Genomic DNA, 19,393 nt, shown 5'->3' on the forward strand with positions numbered 1-19,393 from the left:
ATAGTTTTCTTTGATATAGAGAAAGTTTACGATTCTATTTGGAGAGAAGGGCAAGGCATTGGTGGAGGGTTATATAATTGGATCATGGATTTTTTATTTAATCAAATTAAATGATTTTTTCTACATTTCCCACATTTATTCCACATTTTACATATAGGTTTCTGTATAATAAAACCCTTAAACCGAATGTTTGCAACTGATGTGTGTGTGTGGATATGGACATCAGAGAGTGCGGTGAGTAAAGTCAAATTGAGTGTTTGTGTGTTAAGCTAAGACAGAATGCAGGGGTAGAAAAATCGGTGAAAAAACATTGTTACACCTCCTCACTGCCTGTCTTTTTCCCTCTCCATCTTTCTCACACACTTGCAAACACCATCACCAATTCAACCAATCACACTCACAAACATGATTTGCACATTTACATGCATGTGATGGCCTATAATAAACCAAACCTCAAATCTATGATTATATTTCTGTATATGATTTACAGCGTGTGTGTGTGTGTGTGTGTGTGTGTGTGTGTGTGTGTGTGTGTGTGTGTGTGTGTGTGTGTGTGTGTGTGTGTGTGTGTGTGTGTGTGCAGTAACGACAGTATCCTTAATCCCTGTCTTTCTCCCTCTTTGTTCTTTGTCTCTCCACCACATGTGCACACATCATCACTAATTCAACCACTCACACACACACAAACAAGGATGTGCACATGTGCATGTACACTCAAGAGATTATAACAAATGCAACCTGAAAATTCTGTATATGAGTTAGTTAGCTAGTATAACCACCATTTGCCACACGCAGTGCGACACATCTCCTCTCCATAGAGTTGATCAGGTTATTCTGACAATTGTAATAATATAGGTATTGCCAAGGATAGTAGTATACGTGAGTAGGAATATTGTAAATCTAAGTAATCTAGTTGCAATCATAATCCACGATCAACTGGCACTACGATCACTTTTCACTTTTCATTTTGATGTATGTGTCTGGGTTTGAGTAAGGCCGAATAAAAGATACTATGCTGCAATAAAGCATGCTTGGGTATTTGTTGCTCATAGTAACCAGTATTTGGTGTCCTATCCTCCCTCACGTCTGTATTTTTAGTTTATGTTACAGATTTCTTCTAACCCTGAGGTCAAGTCATCCTGCCTTCTTTGTTTCCATAAAGACAGATGAGGCCCAGGTGAGTGCAGGGACTCTGCTCTCTTCTCGTAATCTTATCACAGCAAACAGTGCGTGAGTGGTTCAGTTTACCTGCCGAAAACAGGAGTTATTTAACATGTGTTTGGCCCGGATATGGTGAAGGGCGGGAACATGTGCATCTACGTAACCGAAGAATCCCTGTATGTTGACTGCACTGGTGTAAAGAGCAGAGAATGTAAGACTCATTCACATCACGGGGACAGTTTTCAGATACACTTGACATGACAGCTTAGTGAATACTGTTAATGAATAACATAGACAAGCAACTCAAGATAGGTACGATTTATGAGACTTACACCTTTCCAAAATCCAATTAGACCATAAAACAGATACAGTAAACACGGCTTCTAATTGTAGAGCTGCTTCTTCTGCACTCCCACGTAGAAGCATCTGGAGACAGAGCTGAAGGGAAGAGGATGAATTAATGTCCCAGATAACCGATGTGCCTCATGTTTCGATGTAACCCTACATAGACTAGGGTCTTTAACCAGGTAATATGTGATCATGCAATACACCATTGTTAAGAGAAATCCTACCTTCTTTCTTGTGAATGGAGAATATTGTCAGTTTCTCTCATCAATCTACACCCTGTATATCCATACTAATATAATTTTTTTAAATATATAAGCAATTATTTATTATTATTTATTAAAGTAATAAGTATTGCCTGTTTTCTACCACTCTACATTTATCAGCGTTCATCCTTCCCTTATCTCTGACCAGTCTCCCTGTCCCTACTGTATGCTCCACCATAAAGACCTGATCGAGGGTGTGCTGCTAAAAATTGTTGCCCCTCTGATCTGTGCCTCACCACAGTGTTATCACTCACATCTAAAGTGAGTTAATTCGAATTCTGTGCTTGTTGTTTGTCCTGACAAGCAGTGTGAACTGTGAGACTGTATGGTGTGTGTCTAAACTATGGCGTGTGGTCTGTAAATGGTAAATGGTTTGTATTTATATAGCGCTCTCCTGGTCTAGGTGACCACTCTAAGCGCTTTACAGTACAGTTTTTGCCATTTATCCATTCACATACACGTTCATACAGTACATACTGTGCAGCACTTTTTTGTATGAGAATGGCACAGGGATTTAGAGATCAGTATCTTGCCCAGGGACACTTCAACATGTGAAAGGGGAAGACTGGGATGAACCAACGACCTTCTGATTAGCCTGTATTTATACAGCGCTTGAAGACCACTCAAATCCCTTTACACTTCAGTTTTGCCCTGATCCCATTCACACACAGTTGTTATGACATGGTTTGAGGAGTCAAAGCAAAGCTGGGCCTTCCTACAAGGTCACCATGCAGGCCCCCCCACAAATTAACCAAGGCCCTGTCCAGAAAAAGCAGAACTATCCTTGGGGGCAGGACAAGAGGAAAAAACTCTTAACTTGTAGTCTCTGCGAGTTTATTGTCAGCAAAGAACAGTAATTATAGGTTAATGTGTTAGTTTGCACTAACCTACCTGGGGGCAAACAGCTGTTTGTAAACATCAGATACAAACAGCTCAGACCCTAATTGAGCCGTTAATGTATCACCCAGCTGATAGTCCTAAAGGGATAGTTCACAGAAAAATGAAAATCCACTCATTATCTACTCACCACAATGCCGATGGAGGGGTGGGTGAAGTGTTTGAGTCCACTAAACACTTTTGGAGTTTCAGGGGTAAACAGCGTTGCATCCAATACAATTGAAGTCAAATAAACAAAAGAAAAAACATAAAACTCCTCCATACTGCTCCTGTGGTGTCATCTAAGTGTCCATAAGCCCCGAGATTCAAACTCGACTGGGAACGGTGTCGTTTACACCATGTATTTAGTCTAAATGTCCTTTGTGATGCTCCTCGGGAGCCACGTTCACGCGGGAGCATCGCTGCATAGCTGCAGTAACTGCTTAGTATCGCTGATGTCATGTGGATGTTTATGGAGTTTGGCCCTCTGTAGAGGATCTTGTAAAGGAGGTGGTTGGTGTGGGATTAGGTGTCCGAAGGCTCTAGCTGGGAAAGCTGTGGATTTTAGTGAAGTAGGAGACATTTGCTGTTAAACTTTTCCGAAATGCAAAAAAAAAAAAAGCATGGTCATTAGATCAGTGAAGGAGAAAGTGTAAATGTCATTTTAGGATGTTTCTATATATTTGTATGTCTTCAAACAGGCTTGGTATATTGAGGGGATCTTTAAGTGACTTAAAAGTTGATCTTGAGTTTAGTTGTGACCCTTTAAATTGATCTCTCCATCTACCAGAGGTGCTGCAGACGTGCAGCTTTAGTGGAAATATCTCAATTTTCTTTTTCATACTCAAAAGTCAGCAACAAAGCTTTGGAGTTGGTGTGCAAATCTTTTAATGGTTTACAGTACTAAGTTGGCAGTTTCCCCACTTCCTCCAGACTTTGTGCTTAGCTCAACTAAACAGTCCAGGATTAGATATTGGTACAGATCCTCTCATCGTAGTGAGAGAAAGTTGAGAAGCAAGATTATTTATTTTGGTTCTGGAGTGTTCCTTGAGTTGAATATGTGGCAGTTCAGTGGACAAAGTCACAAAGTGATTCATAGAAATCCTGACTGCTGGCCTTAGGCAATGGTTGAATCTAGTGGAACTGAAGTGATCATGTTTTGTTTGGTCTGAAGAACCCTGATAGCTGATAGTGTATGTGACTCGGTCTCTGTTTTTGTTCACTGTGCTTTCTCAGAAACAACAGTCAGGAATCCTTGGATGAGAGCACAGATCCTCCAGCCAATCAGGGTCCGGATCAGATCCAAATACAATCTGACCAAATTCACAATCTGACTGAGCTGAACAAACACTGCTATGACTCACCTCACTGTGTTCTTCTATCAAAGTCTACTCCATCTAGACATCAACTGCTGGCCAACCTCTATCACTCACAGCCACATCCTCCACGTCTAAAGTGAATAAAAGTGACTTTAATTTCTTTAAGTGCAAATCACCAAAATGATTAGGCCATTACTGGGTTGGACTTTTATGAAGGAGTATTTACGGTGGCCCTGAGAGCTCAACACACTGCAACTTAAGAAAACACATGCAAGTGGACAAAACACAAGCAAAGTAAGAACACGTCTTCATCAATTTGACAACACAACACATTACACATAACACAACACATTACAGAAACGCACTGCAATTCCAGAAAACGAGAATTACAAGAATTTCTGAAACAGGTCCCATAATCCATAGCTACTGAAAGTGTTTGTTTGAGGTTATCACTACCAAAGATGGCTGGATTAGTTAATATATCAAAAAGTTCACTATCGTGTTCCACCAGCATTGTGAAGACACAAGAACAATTATATTTGTGTGTTATTAGCTTCAGAATAAGCTTTATTATTTTGACCATTTACTCCATCAGCCTCAACATGCAAAGTAACACAATCCACTAGGATGAATGGTGAACATGGTAAACATTATAATGGCCACACATCAGCATGTTCATAACTAAAGATGAGGAACTCACTTTGCATCCTACAGCTCATGTCTCTGGGAGGCAGACACCATCTCTACATTCAAGGTTAGACTTGAAGCATTCCTCTTTGATACAGCTTATAGTTGGGACTGGCTCAGGGGAGTCCTGAACCATCCCTTACTTACCCAACATGCACTGAACACTTCTGTCTCTTCCTCTGTCTCTGCCACCCTTTGGTCTGTGCTCCAGATCTGACACTACCCAGCAATTATTCATATTATTAGTATTGTTGTTGTTGTTGTTGTTGTTGTTGTTATTGTTTGCATTTATAAGCTTCACTCTTATTATTTTCATTACAACCAGTCTGACAGAGCTTAAGTATTAGTTACTCAGTTCTCTCTCCTCTCCCCCCTGATTCTGTTGGAGGTTTCTTTCAGTGAATGAGGCAGTTTTTTTTCTCCACAGTCACCAAGTGCTGCTCATTGTGGAAACTGCTGAGTTTCTCTATAATTTTTACGGCCTTGACCGTACAATGTGAAGTGCCTCGAGGTAACGTATGTTATGATTTGCAGCTGTACAAATGTAATTGAATTGAATTGCAAACTTTAGTGTTGTGTGTTTTGTTAACATCACACGGAACAATGCCAACCCAGTCTGGGAGGAATTTTCTTTGTGTTCTATAGACAGTTGTGGTTATGGGGATCTCTGTCATTTTAACTGTCATATAATTTCCCCTGTGTTCACTCCTCTATTCAAATAAGTTGAACATGTGAGTAGCAGTTCAGAGGTTTGGATTCAGGCCTGTGTGGACTAGATACTTTGAAAAACGATACAAACCTCTGCAACTGCCTTGATCTCAAAATTTGAACGGACATGGACATCGTTGGTCACTTGCTAATACTGTCAGTGAAATGTCAGAGGCAACAACACAACTTTTTTTCCCCATCTATATTTCACTAGGTTTACTTGGTTCACTGTAACTCATCTTGTATGTCAATTTGAACTTTCTGTGGAAACACATAGTTTTCTAACACCTTTGATTCAATCGAAATCAATTGAAGATCAGTGGAAAGATCCGAATCGAACCACCTTGGCCTTCAGCCGTCTGCATGTGCTGATTGTGTTCCACTTTTATCAAATGGAAAGCTTCTTCATTTGGCTGTTGTGCTGCACAGATGGGTCCTGTCAGTCCTACGTTAGTGTACACACTGCAGTGGGGTTTCCAGGCGGTGGGGTAGTGAGGCCAGAGGAAGGTGGCTGGGTCTGTTTACACCTCTACAGATCAGCTGCTTCAGCACACAGCAGCCTGAATAAGCTGCTAATGCTCTGGATGGAACATGACCCATCAGTCCTGCAGGTCATTAACAGGCTCTGACAGGCTGTTACCATGGCACCCGTTCCCATGACTTCTGTTCCCATGGCCAAGAGCCTCCAGGGGAAGTTTGGCCACTTAAGAGAACAATAGTGTTATTTCTGGTGTTTCCTGCTGGTTACTCTGACCAAACAACACACACAGCCTGTTCAGCTGCAGGAGCATGAAACCAATGGTGTGTGTGTGTGTGTGTGTGTGTGTGTGTGTGTGTGTGTGCGTGTGCGTGTGCGTGTGTGTGTGTGTGTGTGTGTGTGTGTTAATAAAACAACAAGATATTCACTTCTGTTTTCCTACTTGTCATATACGCTTCATAAGAGAGATGGGAAGTTATTTTCTTCTTTTGAATTTGGCGTGGGTGTTTTCTTCCCTTTTATTCAGCTCAGATTCTTCTCATCAAACATGAAGTTTGGTCTCCTTACAGTTTAGTGAGGCACTGTAAATCAAACTTCATCATCTCACACACACACACAGAGCAAAGCGCATGCGTATATGACAGACAGACAACTCCCATTGAGCACATGTTCCCGCAGGTCACCTGATGGCGTGTCTCAGTTGTGTGCTCCCTCTGACTGGACCTAGCTACTCATCTCAGATCCTTTAATTATCTCTGGGCTGCATCAGTGCCTAAGGCAGAAAGACGTTGGGCTCCACACAGTGCAGTGGTTCTTTATGCTGTGATCTGAAACTCGTTTTGCCAAGGTCAGTCTCGGCTGTGGTTAAAATTCAACAAACGTGCCATACAGCACACAGATCTGCTTTGTAAAGATCAATTTGTTCTAATAATACTGTATATCAGTGGACATCATGAGTTGTTTCTCTAACTGAGGGGAAACCCACACCAGCATTCTTGCATAAGTCTAGAGCAAAAAAACAAACTTCAAGTTGGTAGCAATGACAATGAGAGTTTTGTGCTGCTGCCTGGTTTTGTTGTTTATAACATATTGTGTCTTTTAGTGTATTTTGTCCCAAAAACGTACAGTATAGTGGCTACATGTTTACTGATGTTGCCCCTGTGGTCTCAGGTCCCTGACAACAACCTGTATTTATCAAATACCTCAGTAGGGAATCATCTCTAACTGACCAACTGCACAATGATACACAGTTTATTTTTTCCTTTTTTGTCCTATATTTAGAGATGTTTCATGATGAGATTGTTACCAAAAGACAATTGTTTTGTTAAAAATGTATTATTTTTGTGCAGGATAGTCAGGATAGGTGAGAAACATTTTGCTATTCAACAACAATGATCTATATCTGTCACAGCAAATCACGCTAACCAGTCTTTCTTCAGATTATTCCTTTCCCCACCACCATGCCACCAGCCAGAAGAGGAAGGGGAAACAGAAACTCCCTTCTGACCTAATGTATACATGGGGGCTAAGCCTCCAATTTTCTACATTCCTCTGAGGAAATAAGAGTAGAATTCATTGTGGAGGCGTTATTCACTGATGTGTGTGGCAGCTGCCGTATTAAAGCTGTGAAAAGATGATATGAAATGACCTGTCATGGTCCATTGTATTCATTTCCAGAGATATGCAGTCTGGGAGAGCCTTAGTTATCGCAACAAAAACTGTATTCATTATTTATATAAAACAACATCAGAAGACAGTTTCTACACACAGAGATCAGTGATTCCAGCACTAGAGAACATTTCATATGGTTTTAAAACCAAGGTAAAACCATGAGTTAACTGTTCCTGTGAGGCAGGCTAACTGCTCTCCATAATCTAATCTCATCACAGATTTATACCTTATGATGCTACAACGCGATATTTTCCATGAAACACACAGCATATGTGCACAGACGAAGCAATTCCTCAACCAACTGCCCCATAATGTGGGAAGCACATTTACTCAACGATCCGAACCTTTTCTAATAAACACAACACATTTGTGCAGGAATCTGGCAGGGAGGTGTGTGTGTAAGGAGCTGGGAGCACGAGGAGGCAGTCGGCGCAACCTGCAGACATTAAGCAACCACAGAGTCTCTTATGGTCCACTGCATGTGGCTGACTGTCAGAGAGTAAAGACACAGGTGAGCTGCAGGGACACCATCTGTTGGTTCTGATACTCCAGGACAAATTCATATCAGCTAGACTAGCATTCAGAGGAGTGCATACCCCCACCAAGGCCCAACAGTCCCTTTAAATTCTGTCAAGCATTGATCAGTCTCCTAAATGTGCCAATTTGTTGCATCAAGATCCATCAATTATTCCCTGTGAAACTGGTGAAAACATCAAAAAATGAATTGTTAAAGAAAGTAGCCTTTATTCTAACATATTGACTGGTTGTTTTTGTCTGCCTTTACTGACAAACCACATATTAGTGCCGTCCTCACTCAGTCACTGATGGCTACCTATTAGGTGAAGTATATAGACCTGAAACTGAGATTTTAGTATTGAGCAGAAGCAGAGGAAAATGGGCAGAACAACCTGCACTTTGCAGACTGATTTATTATAGCTTATATGTTGCTGATTCATTTAGATCAACACTACATGGATGGAGGGAAAGTAGCATTGTCAAACATTAAACAAATATATGTGCAAGGCAGAAACGTTATTACACTTACAGTATAAATTGTTTTTGTTTAACTGTTCTCAACCCATCTTCACAGACTGATTAGTGGGTCAGACAACACTCACTCCCAACTGATCACACAGACTCTTGTTTAGGACCCTTACCTTCACACCAGAGACCTGGGTCCCAATCCAGACTCCTGTCTGTGTTTAGGTTTAAACAACAGAAGGTTCTGTAAATGTTTTGACTCTCATAGCACTAAATTAGAGAGAGTGTGGTATGGTTTGATACTGAAACGTATACCGACTTCAAAACCAGAATACCTACTCACCATTGGTACGTCAGTATACAACAAGCATATGATGAATCCTGTATCGACTTTGAACACTGCAGAGAACAATAGAAGTCTATCAGACTACCTTACATGTAGGGTACCCAGAGTAAAAATGGAAGCCAAAGGATCCTGACCAAATGTCCGTATGTGACGAGAGACAGTGCACAACAGCATGCTGAATAAGAAAAATGAATGACAAGTGTGATGGAAATTTGACCTGGTGAGACTTCTGCAATAAAGAGATTAGAGAATCAGTCTTTTAAGTATACTTTATTCCTTGCAAGGAAGGTCAGACAATCATACAGCATGCGAAGAGCATTCTGCAGAGGGAATGACAAAGAAACAGTTGCAGGCGTGTGCTTTTTATGCAGATGCAGTGAAGAGATGTGTGTGTATGAAGTGTATAACTACGTGTGTGTGTACATATGTGTGTGTGTGTGTGTGTATGTATGTGAACTATGTGTGTGAACTGAGTGAACAGTAAAATCCCAGGAGATAAGACACAGACACATGCTGGAGGCCTCCTGGCCAAGCCAAGACCCAGACACAGGCTGAAGGCTTCTTCGAGGTCTTGATGTGGGGGGGGGGGGGGGGGGGGGGGGCACAGTCTCAGATTTGTGGCCCTGATGTCATCTTGACAGTTACACAAGCAGAAATAGTATGCATAAGCAGAGATAATATATAGTGTGGTATAATGGTAAAATGTTCCATTTCAACAGCTTCAAAGATCAACTCACATTTTCAGTATAAAGACTTTATTGGTTGTAACTGCAATCTGTCATTACAAAATAAACCATAAACTGAGAAATTACTGTGGTGACAGCAAAATCTGCTGTAGAATACATTCAACAGTTGCATTTCACGTGTCAGTCCTGTTTAATGACAAGAATACATCTTATAGAGAAACGTATGAAGGCACATTTGGGGAACCTGGAATGTGTTTATAGGCACTTCATTGAAAAAGTGGTCAAAAATAAGCTTTACATAATCCTGATCATCATGATCTATGTGTGATACTGTGGAACAGAAGGCTTCCTCAGCCTTTCAAAACAACAACATAAAAATGTTTTGTCAGTATAAGTGGCTGATAATCAAATGAGAATTCACCATAGTATGACGACGAGACTGTTCCAGAACCAGTCTATAGGGTAGAGATGCTAGTTCTACCCAGGACTGCTGCAGGGTGAGAGATAAGAGGCCTGGATTCATTGTAAACTGTGGGCAACACTCCCATCTTGACATTAGGAATTTTGTTGAGTGCCGAGAGGAGATGGTAAAGGGATATGTACACACTAGTTCTGTGACTCACTGTGAATTCAATCAATTTCAGTAGATCAATACGAATACCGTCATTTCTGAATATCCTAATGTTCAATATTGTTTGCGCCGATTCTCTTCGAAAATTGTTTTCCAGTGGTATGCTTATCATAGGAGGGAGGTAAAACCACTAAATATATTGTTCACAACTTACATCCCCATACTTTTTGGTGCAATTTCCAAATGAGGCTGAAAGCCCTTAAAATCATTTTAATAAATATAAATTTATATACAGTCACAGTAAATTTAATACCTCAGAGCCATTAGGTACTCTGACAAAAATACACCCTGCGTGTTAAGACAATGAAGGGGGACAACAGCAGTAGCAAGAAGAAAAACCAGACTGTGTGACTGTGTAGGTTAATATTATTCATTACTACAGCACCAGCAGATCTTACTTAGTACATTTTTGTATTCCATTAAGTTAATGTGTTTGCTTAGATCTATTCACGGGATGTGTTTTACGGTTTTTAGTCTTATACTGTCAGCTGCAGTCTCACATCTCAAATAAATAAATAAATAGTTTCTTGGAAAACACTGTGTAGTGACTCAATTTTCCAAGCGAACTGATTGGTCATGCTACGCTTATATAAATGCTGACCTGTTATCTCAAAGTAGCTGTGCAGCATAAATTGCCATGACGATTTACCAAGGGTCAAACCTGAAGTTACCTCACTGAACACAAATCCTGCTCCAGAGTACAGGTATCAGACACAGAGCCAGTAGAACAAAACACACACACACACACACACACATTAGCTGTTCAGACGCTCATTGAGATAATGTATTCTCCAGCCCCTAACACTACACCTAAAGTCTTAACTCTCACACAACCTATTAAAAGCGCGTGAGAGAGTAAGGTCTTCATTTTTTTTCACCCCATCTTTTACACACACACACACACACGCGGTATCTGGCAGCTGTGATAGAGGCACATATTGTGAATGTTGGCTGGAAAAACCCTGTAAAACCAACACCACCCGCACCCTAAGTGCATTCATACTTAGTCCAGACCATCAGAAACTATGACTCTACCCTGGTTATCCAATTAGTTGGTAATTACTGTGTTGGCTTCTCTCTTCACTTGAAACTGATAATGGCAGCAACAGATTTCTACCCCTATAATGAATAGATAAAGTTTGTAGTTAGGCATACAGCTTGCAGTGGGGCATTAACTTTGCCACTTCCAATGCGTCCGTGCCTTCAGATTGCCACAAAGAACCTCGAACTGATGGTGCATGTGGAAGGAACACAAAATAAATACAAATGCTAAACCTTTGTGTTTTAAATTAAAATTCACGTTCAAAATAAATCAAGTGTTACAAAAAACGTCATTGCAGAATAATATATTAACTGTGAATAAAAATAAACAGTCATCCTGTGATTAATATGGAAGATCATAATTTAACATAAAAGAAAATATATATTCTATAGTTTAATTAACCAGATAAATACAAAATAAAAAAAATGCTTAAGATCAGCAATAAATACATTTTGATAAATAAGCAGTGATGACCAGAGCCCCAACACTAAAGACTCTGAGAAACAAACTAGAAAATAACATGACCATAATAATAATAATAATAATAATAATAATAATCATAATAATTAAACATGGTGGAATCAACAGAAGAGTTCAGGTTCACCTGATTTCAGACAGCTGTCTAACATATCACCTCAGACACAGAATTGATCTGAGGGGGGTTGGAAAGGTGTGGGATTGAAAAGGCTCAACTGCTGAACTATTGAGGCTTTAATGATATCAACTTTGCAGCAGAGTTTGAACTCTAATGACTCTGAAGTGGCAAATTAATAGCAGGAACCTGCCAACGGCTAAGAGGTCACCCAAACTACCAGAGAAAAGACTATCTTTCTTACCTCCTCCCTTGCTAAAGTGTTGTCTTTTTCAAGACAGACTTCAGTGACAACAGCAGTCAATAGAACTCCTTTTTACAAAAAGACTGAGAAAACAGACCCCAGTGTTTTCTGTGGCTGATCCAGAGATCCTAGTTCAGAGATGCTGATGTTGATCTAAAGCAAATCTATTTTAACTCTTTGAACATAAACTAAATTCCACCCACCGTCAATGTTTTGGGATGGAGGCTGAAATCTTAAGAGACTGGAAAAAGAAAAGCTTGACTATACAAGTTAATAAAAGGGAAGTGAAATAATATTTCTTGTAATTTGAGTGAAATTCCCCTTTAATTCAAGCTTTGGCTTCAGAATTTCTATTGAATCCTGTTCAAAAACTTTGTGCACTCAAAACCCCTAGAGAAAGATAACTGACCACCAGCTCAGTGAAACAAGGCACATAATAATCCAAGTCGGCCTAAAAAAAAAACAACAATCACATGGCAAGGGACAGGAAGCTGGACACGACTAGAAGAGAAGTCTAATTAAGAAACGTTCTCCAGTTCACTTGGTGGTAACTATCATTTAAAAGTTGAACACTGAGCTGTGATAAGCCCCGGAGGTGTAAAGATTGCAGCACAGGTAATAACCCTCTACTGGACAATGAACACACAAACTGCCCCCACTGCCACTCTGACTGCACCAACAAGTCATTAAACTACTTTATAGTGTGACCTCTGAGCTTCTGCTCAAAATCATTTCACATTTACTTCATCATGGCCTCCAATGCAGGGCCTGTACTTTTAGATGATTCTGGTGTACCAACTGTTCATCACGTTGAGGAGACTTGATCGGTGTTTGGTGGGGGTCCTTGAAGGCGAGACAATCCTCAAATGAGAAGGCATCCGGTGTTCTCCTACTCCTGTAAACAAGACTGAGAGGAGGAGGAGGGAGTTATTGATGTTGGTGGTCTCAACCTTCTCCTTCCCTCCTGCTCTCCCTCAGGTCAAACAATGCCGTGGTGCACCTTAATCATCAGAGATTGAAAGCCTGCTGAAGATGGGGAGACGACGAGAGGCATCCAGGAGGGGGGACTCAGAGCCACTCTGGCTGCCCACGCTGCTCTGGTACCCCTCTTGGTCAGACAGAGAGTCTGGGGGAATGGGGGGGCTCTCTGATGTGGGTTGAAAACAGCAAGGAGTGGTTGGGGAAGAGGGGACCAGACCTTGAGGCTCGCATGGAAGTGGGTGCTCCAAGCTTTGGCCAAACAGGCCGGTAAGCTCCTGGCTTGAGTAGGTGAAGGGGTTGCTCTGCAACGCCGTCAGGTCTTCAGTGGAGAACACTGGTGGAGGTGTGACTGAGGTAGGGTTATCATCCAGGCCGCCTGAGCTGGGGAAGCCAGCGAAGCTGAAGCTGTGTTGCAGCCGAGGGCGCACCATCTTGTTGAAGACAGAGAGGGGAGGGGGCCCACGGCGCTCCTCTGCATTGTGAATAAAGTGGCAGCGAGGGCCGTATGGGCAGAAACCAATTGTGTGGAAGGTGCGGCACAGCTCCGTCTTATACTTTGGGTGACGGCTGAGGCTGCGCAGCTCATGCAAGCCATGGGCAAATTGGCACTTATCTCCGTACTTGCAGGAGCCGTTCTCCTCAAAGGGTCGGCACAACTCTGTTTTATAACGGCTAGGGTTGACTTGGCTACTTACCCCCACACACACTTGATTACCTGGCCGCAGCCTGTCCCCTAGCTCTGAGTAAGAGCGCTCACGAAAATGGTTCTCCTTGTTGTTGCCACTGCAGCTGTTACCGAGCAACACTGAGGGATCCATTTTAAGGCTGTTGACAAACTGATTCTGAATGAACTTCGTACTGGGGAGGCTGACAGAGTGACGGCGCTGGAAAAGGCCTACTGGAGAGGGGGCCTCCACCACCTTCCTGTCCAGCAGAGACTCAATGGGGTTGCAGGAGTGGTTGGCACTGGAGCATGTGGCAGGCGTCAGCTGAGTTCCACCAAGACTATTGTTGTTGCTGTATGTGAACATCTTATTGTTCTGTAAAGAGAAAAAAGTTGAGTAAGTGCATGGTAATATAAATAGTTTCCACCATGGTAATATAAATAGTCAGTGACTAGTGTGTGATGCGTTTATGAATCCTTTTTGAGCAGTGCATCCATTTTGAACAGACTCTCTGGGTAAAGCAATCAGAAAGTAGTCAACGTTCTCACAAGCAGGTTTGGGACCATAGAGCTTTCAATTTGAAATACTGATAATGGCTTGGCAATATGCACCAAAAATCGTATCTCTATTTTTTGCTAATTGCCGATACACAATCGATATTTTATTAAAAAAGACTGATAAAAATAAAATGCTAAGACTGTAAAATATATAGCTGCACAATATGTCAACATTTAACATTTAAATGATATAAATGATATAACACAAATTAAACAAATGTTGGTATTTGTACTAGTTGGTAAAGAAGCCCTAATTGGAAAAGTATAAGGCTCATAAACTACTTATGGAAGAAATTTTAATAGATGTTTTATAGTATGTCTTTGGAATTTAGTCTTTGCACTGGTGGTTAACTGGCGAGTGTTAGTTAGCGTCATCTGGGAGGTGATGTGAGCGTGGCGCACACTGAGCAGTCATAGATTAAAAAGTTAGACGGGTCTCCATGACTTGTTAAGTGATTTTAGTTTTAATCCCACAACAAAATTAGATGAATAAACTGAAATTTGTTCTCTAGTAGGTACTTTGGCCTCAGATTATTACTCCAAAAATACACAGAAAAAGTATTTTATACTGGAGGCTAACTTCTTATAGAGAATCTGGCAGTATCAGAGTAAATATCAGAGTTTTAAGCACTTCAAGTTACAGTTGTGCGACTTATAGGTTGATGTTTCAAAAATTGATAACTCCTTCATGTTTAGTGGGTGTTTTATCTCTATGAGATACTGGGAACCTTTTTTACACTTCACGTGAACATAATACAATCTTTTTTTTCCAAAAATATGTATTTTGGCTCTACTAATCCAGACTAAAAAGGGCAATAAAACAATAAAGATAATTATCCTTGATAGAAATATAAGATATGGTCTATAGAACTCAACCCATCCATGTTTTGTCTGTCAAAACAATATTATAAAGCTGAAATATTATAACCAGCACTGCTTCAGAATCAGGACAGACGCACATTAAAGGTCTGGTGGTCCTTTATGGGTCAGAGTCTGCTTCTTCTTCACTCCCCCTCTGACCTGTGTTCACTTTACACTAACAATAAACACCTTTACTGATCACAAGTTATTAGGACACAAACAGTAGTGATGTTTACTTTGGGTTTGTTTGATTCGCTCTAGAGTTTATGAGACACATGTTTAAACCTGCTACACAACACGAGACGTAACGTGCACAGACAGGACATCAGGGTTAAAGTGACCGCAACGATCACTAATGATCAGAAAATGACTTAACGCAGTGCTTTAACTTCATTGTTGCAGAGGAAGCAACACCCCATTTATCCAGGAACATAAATATGAATTCATCAGGTTTCTATAAAGAACAATTCTAAGTGTGAGTGATTAGAAAACGTCAGAGGAGCAGAGTCACTTGTTGATCTGCACAGAGCAATGCGCCTCAGTGCAGTGGTGCTGATTGGATTCAAATTGTGATATATATATATATACACACAAGATGTTTTTTACCATATCGCCCAGCCCCAGCTAAATCTGACTTATAATTAATTGAAATAGTCGATATTCCGCCCAGCCCTAATACGGAATAAAAAAATCTCACTAATTAAAAAAAAAACGTTTTTTTAACTCTACTTTTGGAAATCATTGTATCTAAAGACCTTATCTTTACATAATGACTTGTGTAGTGTGTGAAGTTCATGCAGCATGGTACAAGAATGTGTTTTAATACTCCCCTTGAGCCACAGCGCTTCAACATATTCTGCTTTCCCCCTGAATCCAGAAACATTATTCCATAAGAACCAGAACTGATAAGTATGAAATGTAAAACTGGAGGTCACCACCTGAGTGAGAGATCCATATCATCCGCCAAATAGGCAGCTACTTCTGAGGACATTTAAGTGTGACTTGAATAGTCTTAATGAACAGCCAAATCTGATTTGACTGGCAAAGTTCTTGGTTGGGTAAAGCCCTATAATCAATACACAGTAACTACAGTAACAGTAAATCTCAAAGTGGCACATTTTTCTGTTGTTCAGAGCATTGGTCCAGATCTTTTCAATTCACACGTAGAGCTGATCTTTAAAATAATCTTGTGAATCAATATTATTGCTACTTGAAAGGCTACTTCTGCCACATTGAAGTTAAAAGGAACACTTTGTTTCAACATAATCTGCCAGAAGAACTTCTATCCTGTCTACAGCCCGTGTCTGTGTTTGTCTCTGTCACTCTGCGCAAACAGACGATACATTTATTTAGTTATTAATCGATGGGGCCAAATCAAGAATCTTGACCGTTTCGGTCACTTTAACACTTATGTCCTGGCTGTTCGTGTCTCGTGTTGTATGTGGCAGGTGAACTGAGTGTGCATCATTCTTCTTTTCCAATGTGTTTAAATGCGTGCCTCAAGATTGAATCAAACAGACACAAAGTAATGACTTCAAGTACTGTACAGGTCCTAATAACATCTGATTAGTTTTGGTCTTTACTTGTTAAAAGGGAAAAAAAGGTAGTGTAGGCCAGTGCGGAGTTAGGACAATTCGACAGGATACTCTGGCATGGTAAATTGCGACCGGGCCAAAGGTGCTTCTGCCCTGATCCTGAAACTGTGGCAGTATTAAATTTGCAGCGGTAGGCCGCCTGTGATTTAAAGCCTAGTCGACAAAGTTTCCTCTCGTGTGACTGCCTCTGTGTCCCCGTCTGGTTCAAACACTCCTCTCATCTTTTTAAAGGGATAGTTCACTCATAAATGAGAATTCACCCATTATCTACTAACCCCTCTGCCGATGGAGGGGTAACTGCAGCTACTGCAAGTTCTCGTGAGAACACTGGTGAGTATTGCGAGAATTCGCGATAGCTGCAATGACTGCAGGAGTAACTAGGAGATAGACAACTGCAGACATTTAGGCTAAAAACATGGTTTAAATGACATCATCAAGTCGAATTTGAATGTCGGGGCATACAGACACTTGGATGACGCCTCAGGAGCAGTATGGAGGCATTTGATGTGTTTTTGTGGTCACCATTTACTTCATTTGTATTGGATTTGGCTGCAATACTGTTTACCCCTGAAACTCCAAAAGGGTTTCGTGGACTCAAACACTCAGACCCACCCCTCCATCGACATAGTGGTGAGTGGATAATGAGTGAATTTTCCGTTTTTGGAGATTTATCCCTTTAAGCTAAGATGCTACTTCTGGAGCTTTCATTGATCAGTTGGGCTGCTCCCTTGCACCTTGCATGAAGGCAGCGGCTGATATAGCTATTATGTCTTACTTTTTAATAAAATTAGGCTATTGACTTAACATGGTGATGATGGTATTGCACAATTGATGTTGTGGTCCAAATATTTATATTAGTATTCAATCTGACCCACACTTTGATTTGTAGCCATCTAGTTATATTCTAATAATATAACTTGTAGGTAACACTAGCGTGACCATTGTGTAGCTGTTAGATTAATATTGCACTGATGGCTCGCTGCCGGCTTTAGCGCGGTGCGGCAGGAGCGTTCCACAGTCTGCTCTCCGCTGCCTGCACCCAGTACGAGGCTGAGAAGTCCTCCGCCAACCTTACCAGCACTATGGTCGCTTGCCACTGGGCAGTGTGGCAATATACTATGCCACCGGGGTCTCCCTACTGGTGCTTTTCAGCCTCTTTATTAAATTAACCAGGTGAAAACATAAATGTACAAACTCTTAAACTTAAAGCTGCTGGCGACTAGCTTTGCAGCTCATTATTTTATCTGAATTACTATTTTAATACATTGACATGTCTTATTTGAGATGTCAAAATATTGAATTTAAATTCTTTTGAAGGAGAAATTTTCCTCCTCCACCTAAAGTTGTTCGAAGCAAACGGACACTCGGAACTGAATCAGAACTCTTTGTGTCGTGTTAACAATGGAATATTAATTCATCCATATTTGCTTACTGTATTTTTGCAATTTCTCCATCAGGTGTGCATAAGCTAAAGGCTATGAACTTATTTTTAAGAAACGTGAAATATATATTGGTAACGGCCATGTGAAGCATGCAATTATCGGTTATCATATCGGCCAGAAAAATCTATATCGTGCATCCGTCATTATTATACAGAGATGGGTTCTACAGTGTCACAGTCTCTGAGCAGCAGCTAAACCTCCCTCTGCCGTTAACACAGACAGCTGGTGCTCACTGTCCGTTTCACACCATCACATCAAAGTTGCACCTCAACAGCTCATGGGGAAAGTCTCACCGCCGCAGCTAATTCCCTCAGAACTAACTTGGGACAAACAAAGCCATGTGCTGAAACTTTTTACCTCCGGTGACACAGTGGCGCTGTTTTAACTGAGTGCCTATCCAGACAGACACAGAGGAGCCGACACAAGTTAACTTAGCGTAAGGGATCTGTAGTTACAAACTTACTTGACACTGTTTGGTGCAAAGTTCGAATCACGTAACAAGTCATGGAGACCCGTCTAACTTTTTAATCTGTGACTGCTCAGTGTGCGCCACGCTCACGTCACCTCCCAGATGACGCTCACTAACACTCGCCAGTTAACCACCCGTGCAAAGACAACATCCCAAAGACGTACTATAAAGCCTCTGAGTGGATGACTGACGTGTACCACGAGGAGTCGACAACCGAGCGGGTGACACGAGTTGCGAGCCTGAAAAACTTCAAGCCAAACTTGCAGCAAGAAAAGTGGCTAGGCTAATGTTAGCATGTTCTAAGCAGAAAAGACCGTCAGTCGGCCGGCTCCCGGGGGGGCGTCATTTACCTTGTTTGCGACTTCTCCGTATTCCAGGAAAGGAGATATAACAGTTGCTGTCATGTTGGCTGGTGAAGGATAAGAGCTGCTGTTTCACTTCGGTAGTTGTTGTTTACTGCTCCGTGAAGAGCCCCCCTCTGCCGCGTCGTTCTGCTGCGCACTTCGTTTTCAGCAGGCGGCGGCCATGGCTGCGGGGTGGGCGGGCCCACTGTGCAGCCTGGGGCACACAGCGCCCCTGCTGGACGCACCTGCCCCAGAGTCTGATCCGGGCTTCAGAGGAAACATTCCACAAATACACTTTCAAATAAAAACATCTTCCTTCTCCTTGCATAAAGATACACACCTAACGTGTGGTGCTATATGATGCTAACACAGTGCAACCATAGGCCTTATACAAAGTCTCCAGCAAGCCTTCAGCACTGAAACTTGATGCTAAACAGCCATCAAGT

At 41.4% G+C, this 19,393-nt stretch overlaps 1 protein-coding gene across 2 annotated transcripts; it reads right to left on the minus strand.

The window, feature by feature from the left end:
- Nucleotides 1-10,558: 10,558 nt before the first annotated feature.
- zfp36l1b (zinc finger protein 36, C3H type-like 1b) lies at nt 10,559-19,171 on the minus strand. 2 transcript variants are annotated; one of them, XR_004613331.1, is made up of 3 exons: nt 18,954-19,171; nt 12,960-14,054; nt 10,559-12,814 (listed from the first exon to the last, which is right to left on the minus strand). XR_004613331.1 is itself a non-coding variant. In XM_034580485.1 (2 exons), exons 1-2 carry the CDS (start codon nt 19,005-19,007, stop codon nt 13,035-13,037), a joined length of 1,074 nt encoding a protein of 357 aa, XP_034436376.1. In that variant the 5' UTR covers nt 19,008-19,171; the 3' UTR covers nt 10,559-13,034. The 2 variants fall into 2 exon arrangements, 1 of the variants encoding a protein (XP_034436376.1); XM_034580485.1 differs by having other exon boundaries at nt 10,559-14,054.
- Between the last annotated feature and the right edge of the window lie 222 nt (nt 19,172-19,393).

This window comes from Hippoglossus hippoglossus, chromosome 24 (genome assembly GCF_009819705.1).
Source record: "Hippoglossus hippoglossus isolate fHipHip1 chromosome 24, fHipHip1.pri, whole genome shotgun sequence".
Taxonomy (NCBI): domain Eukaryota; kingdom Metazoa; phylum Chordata; class Actinopteri; order Pleuronectiformes; family Pleuronectidae; genus Hippoglossus; species Hippoglossus hippoglossus.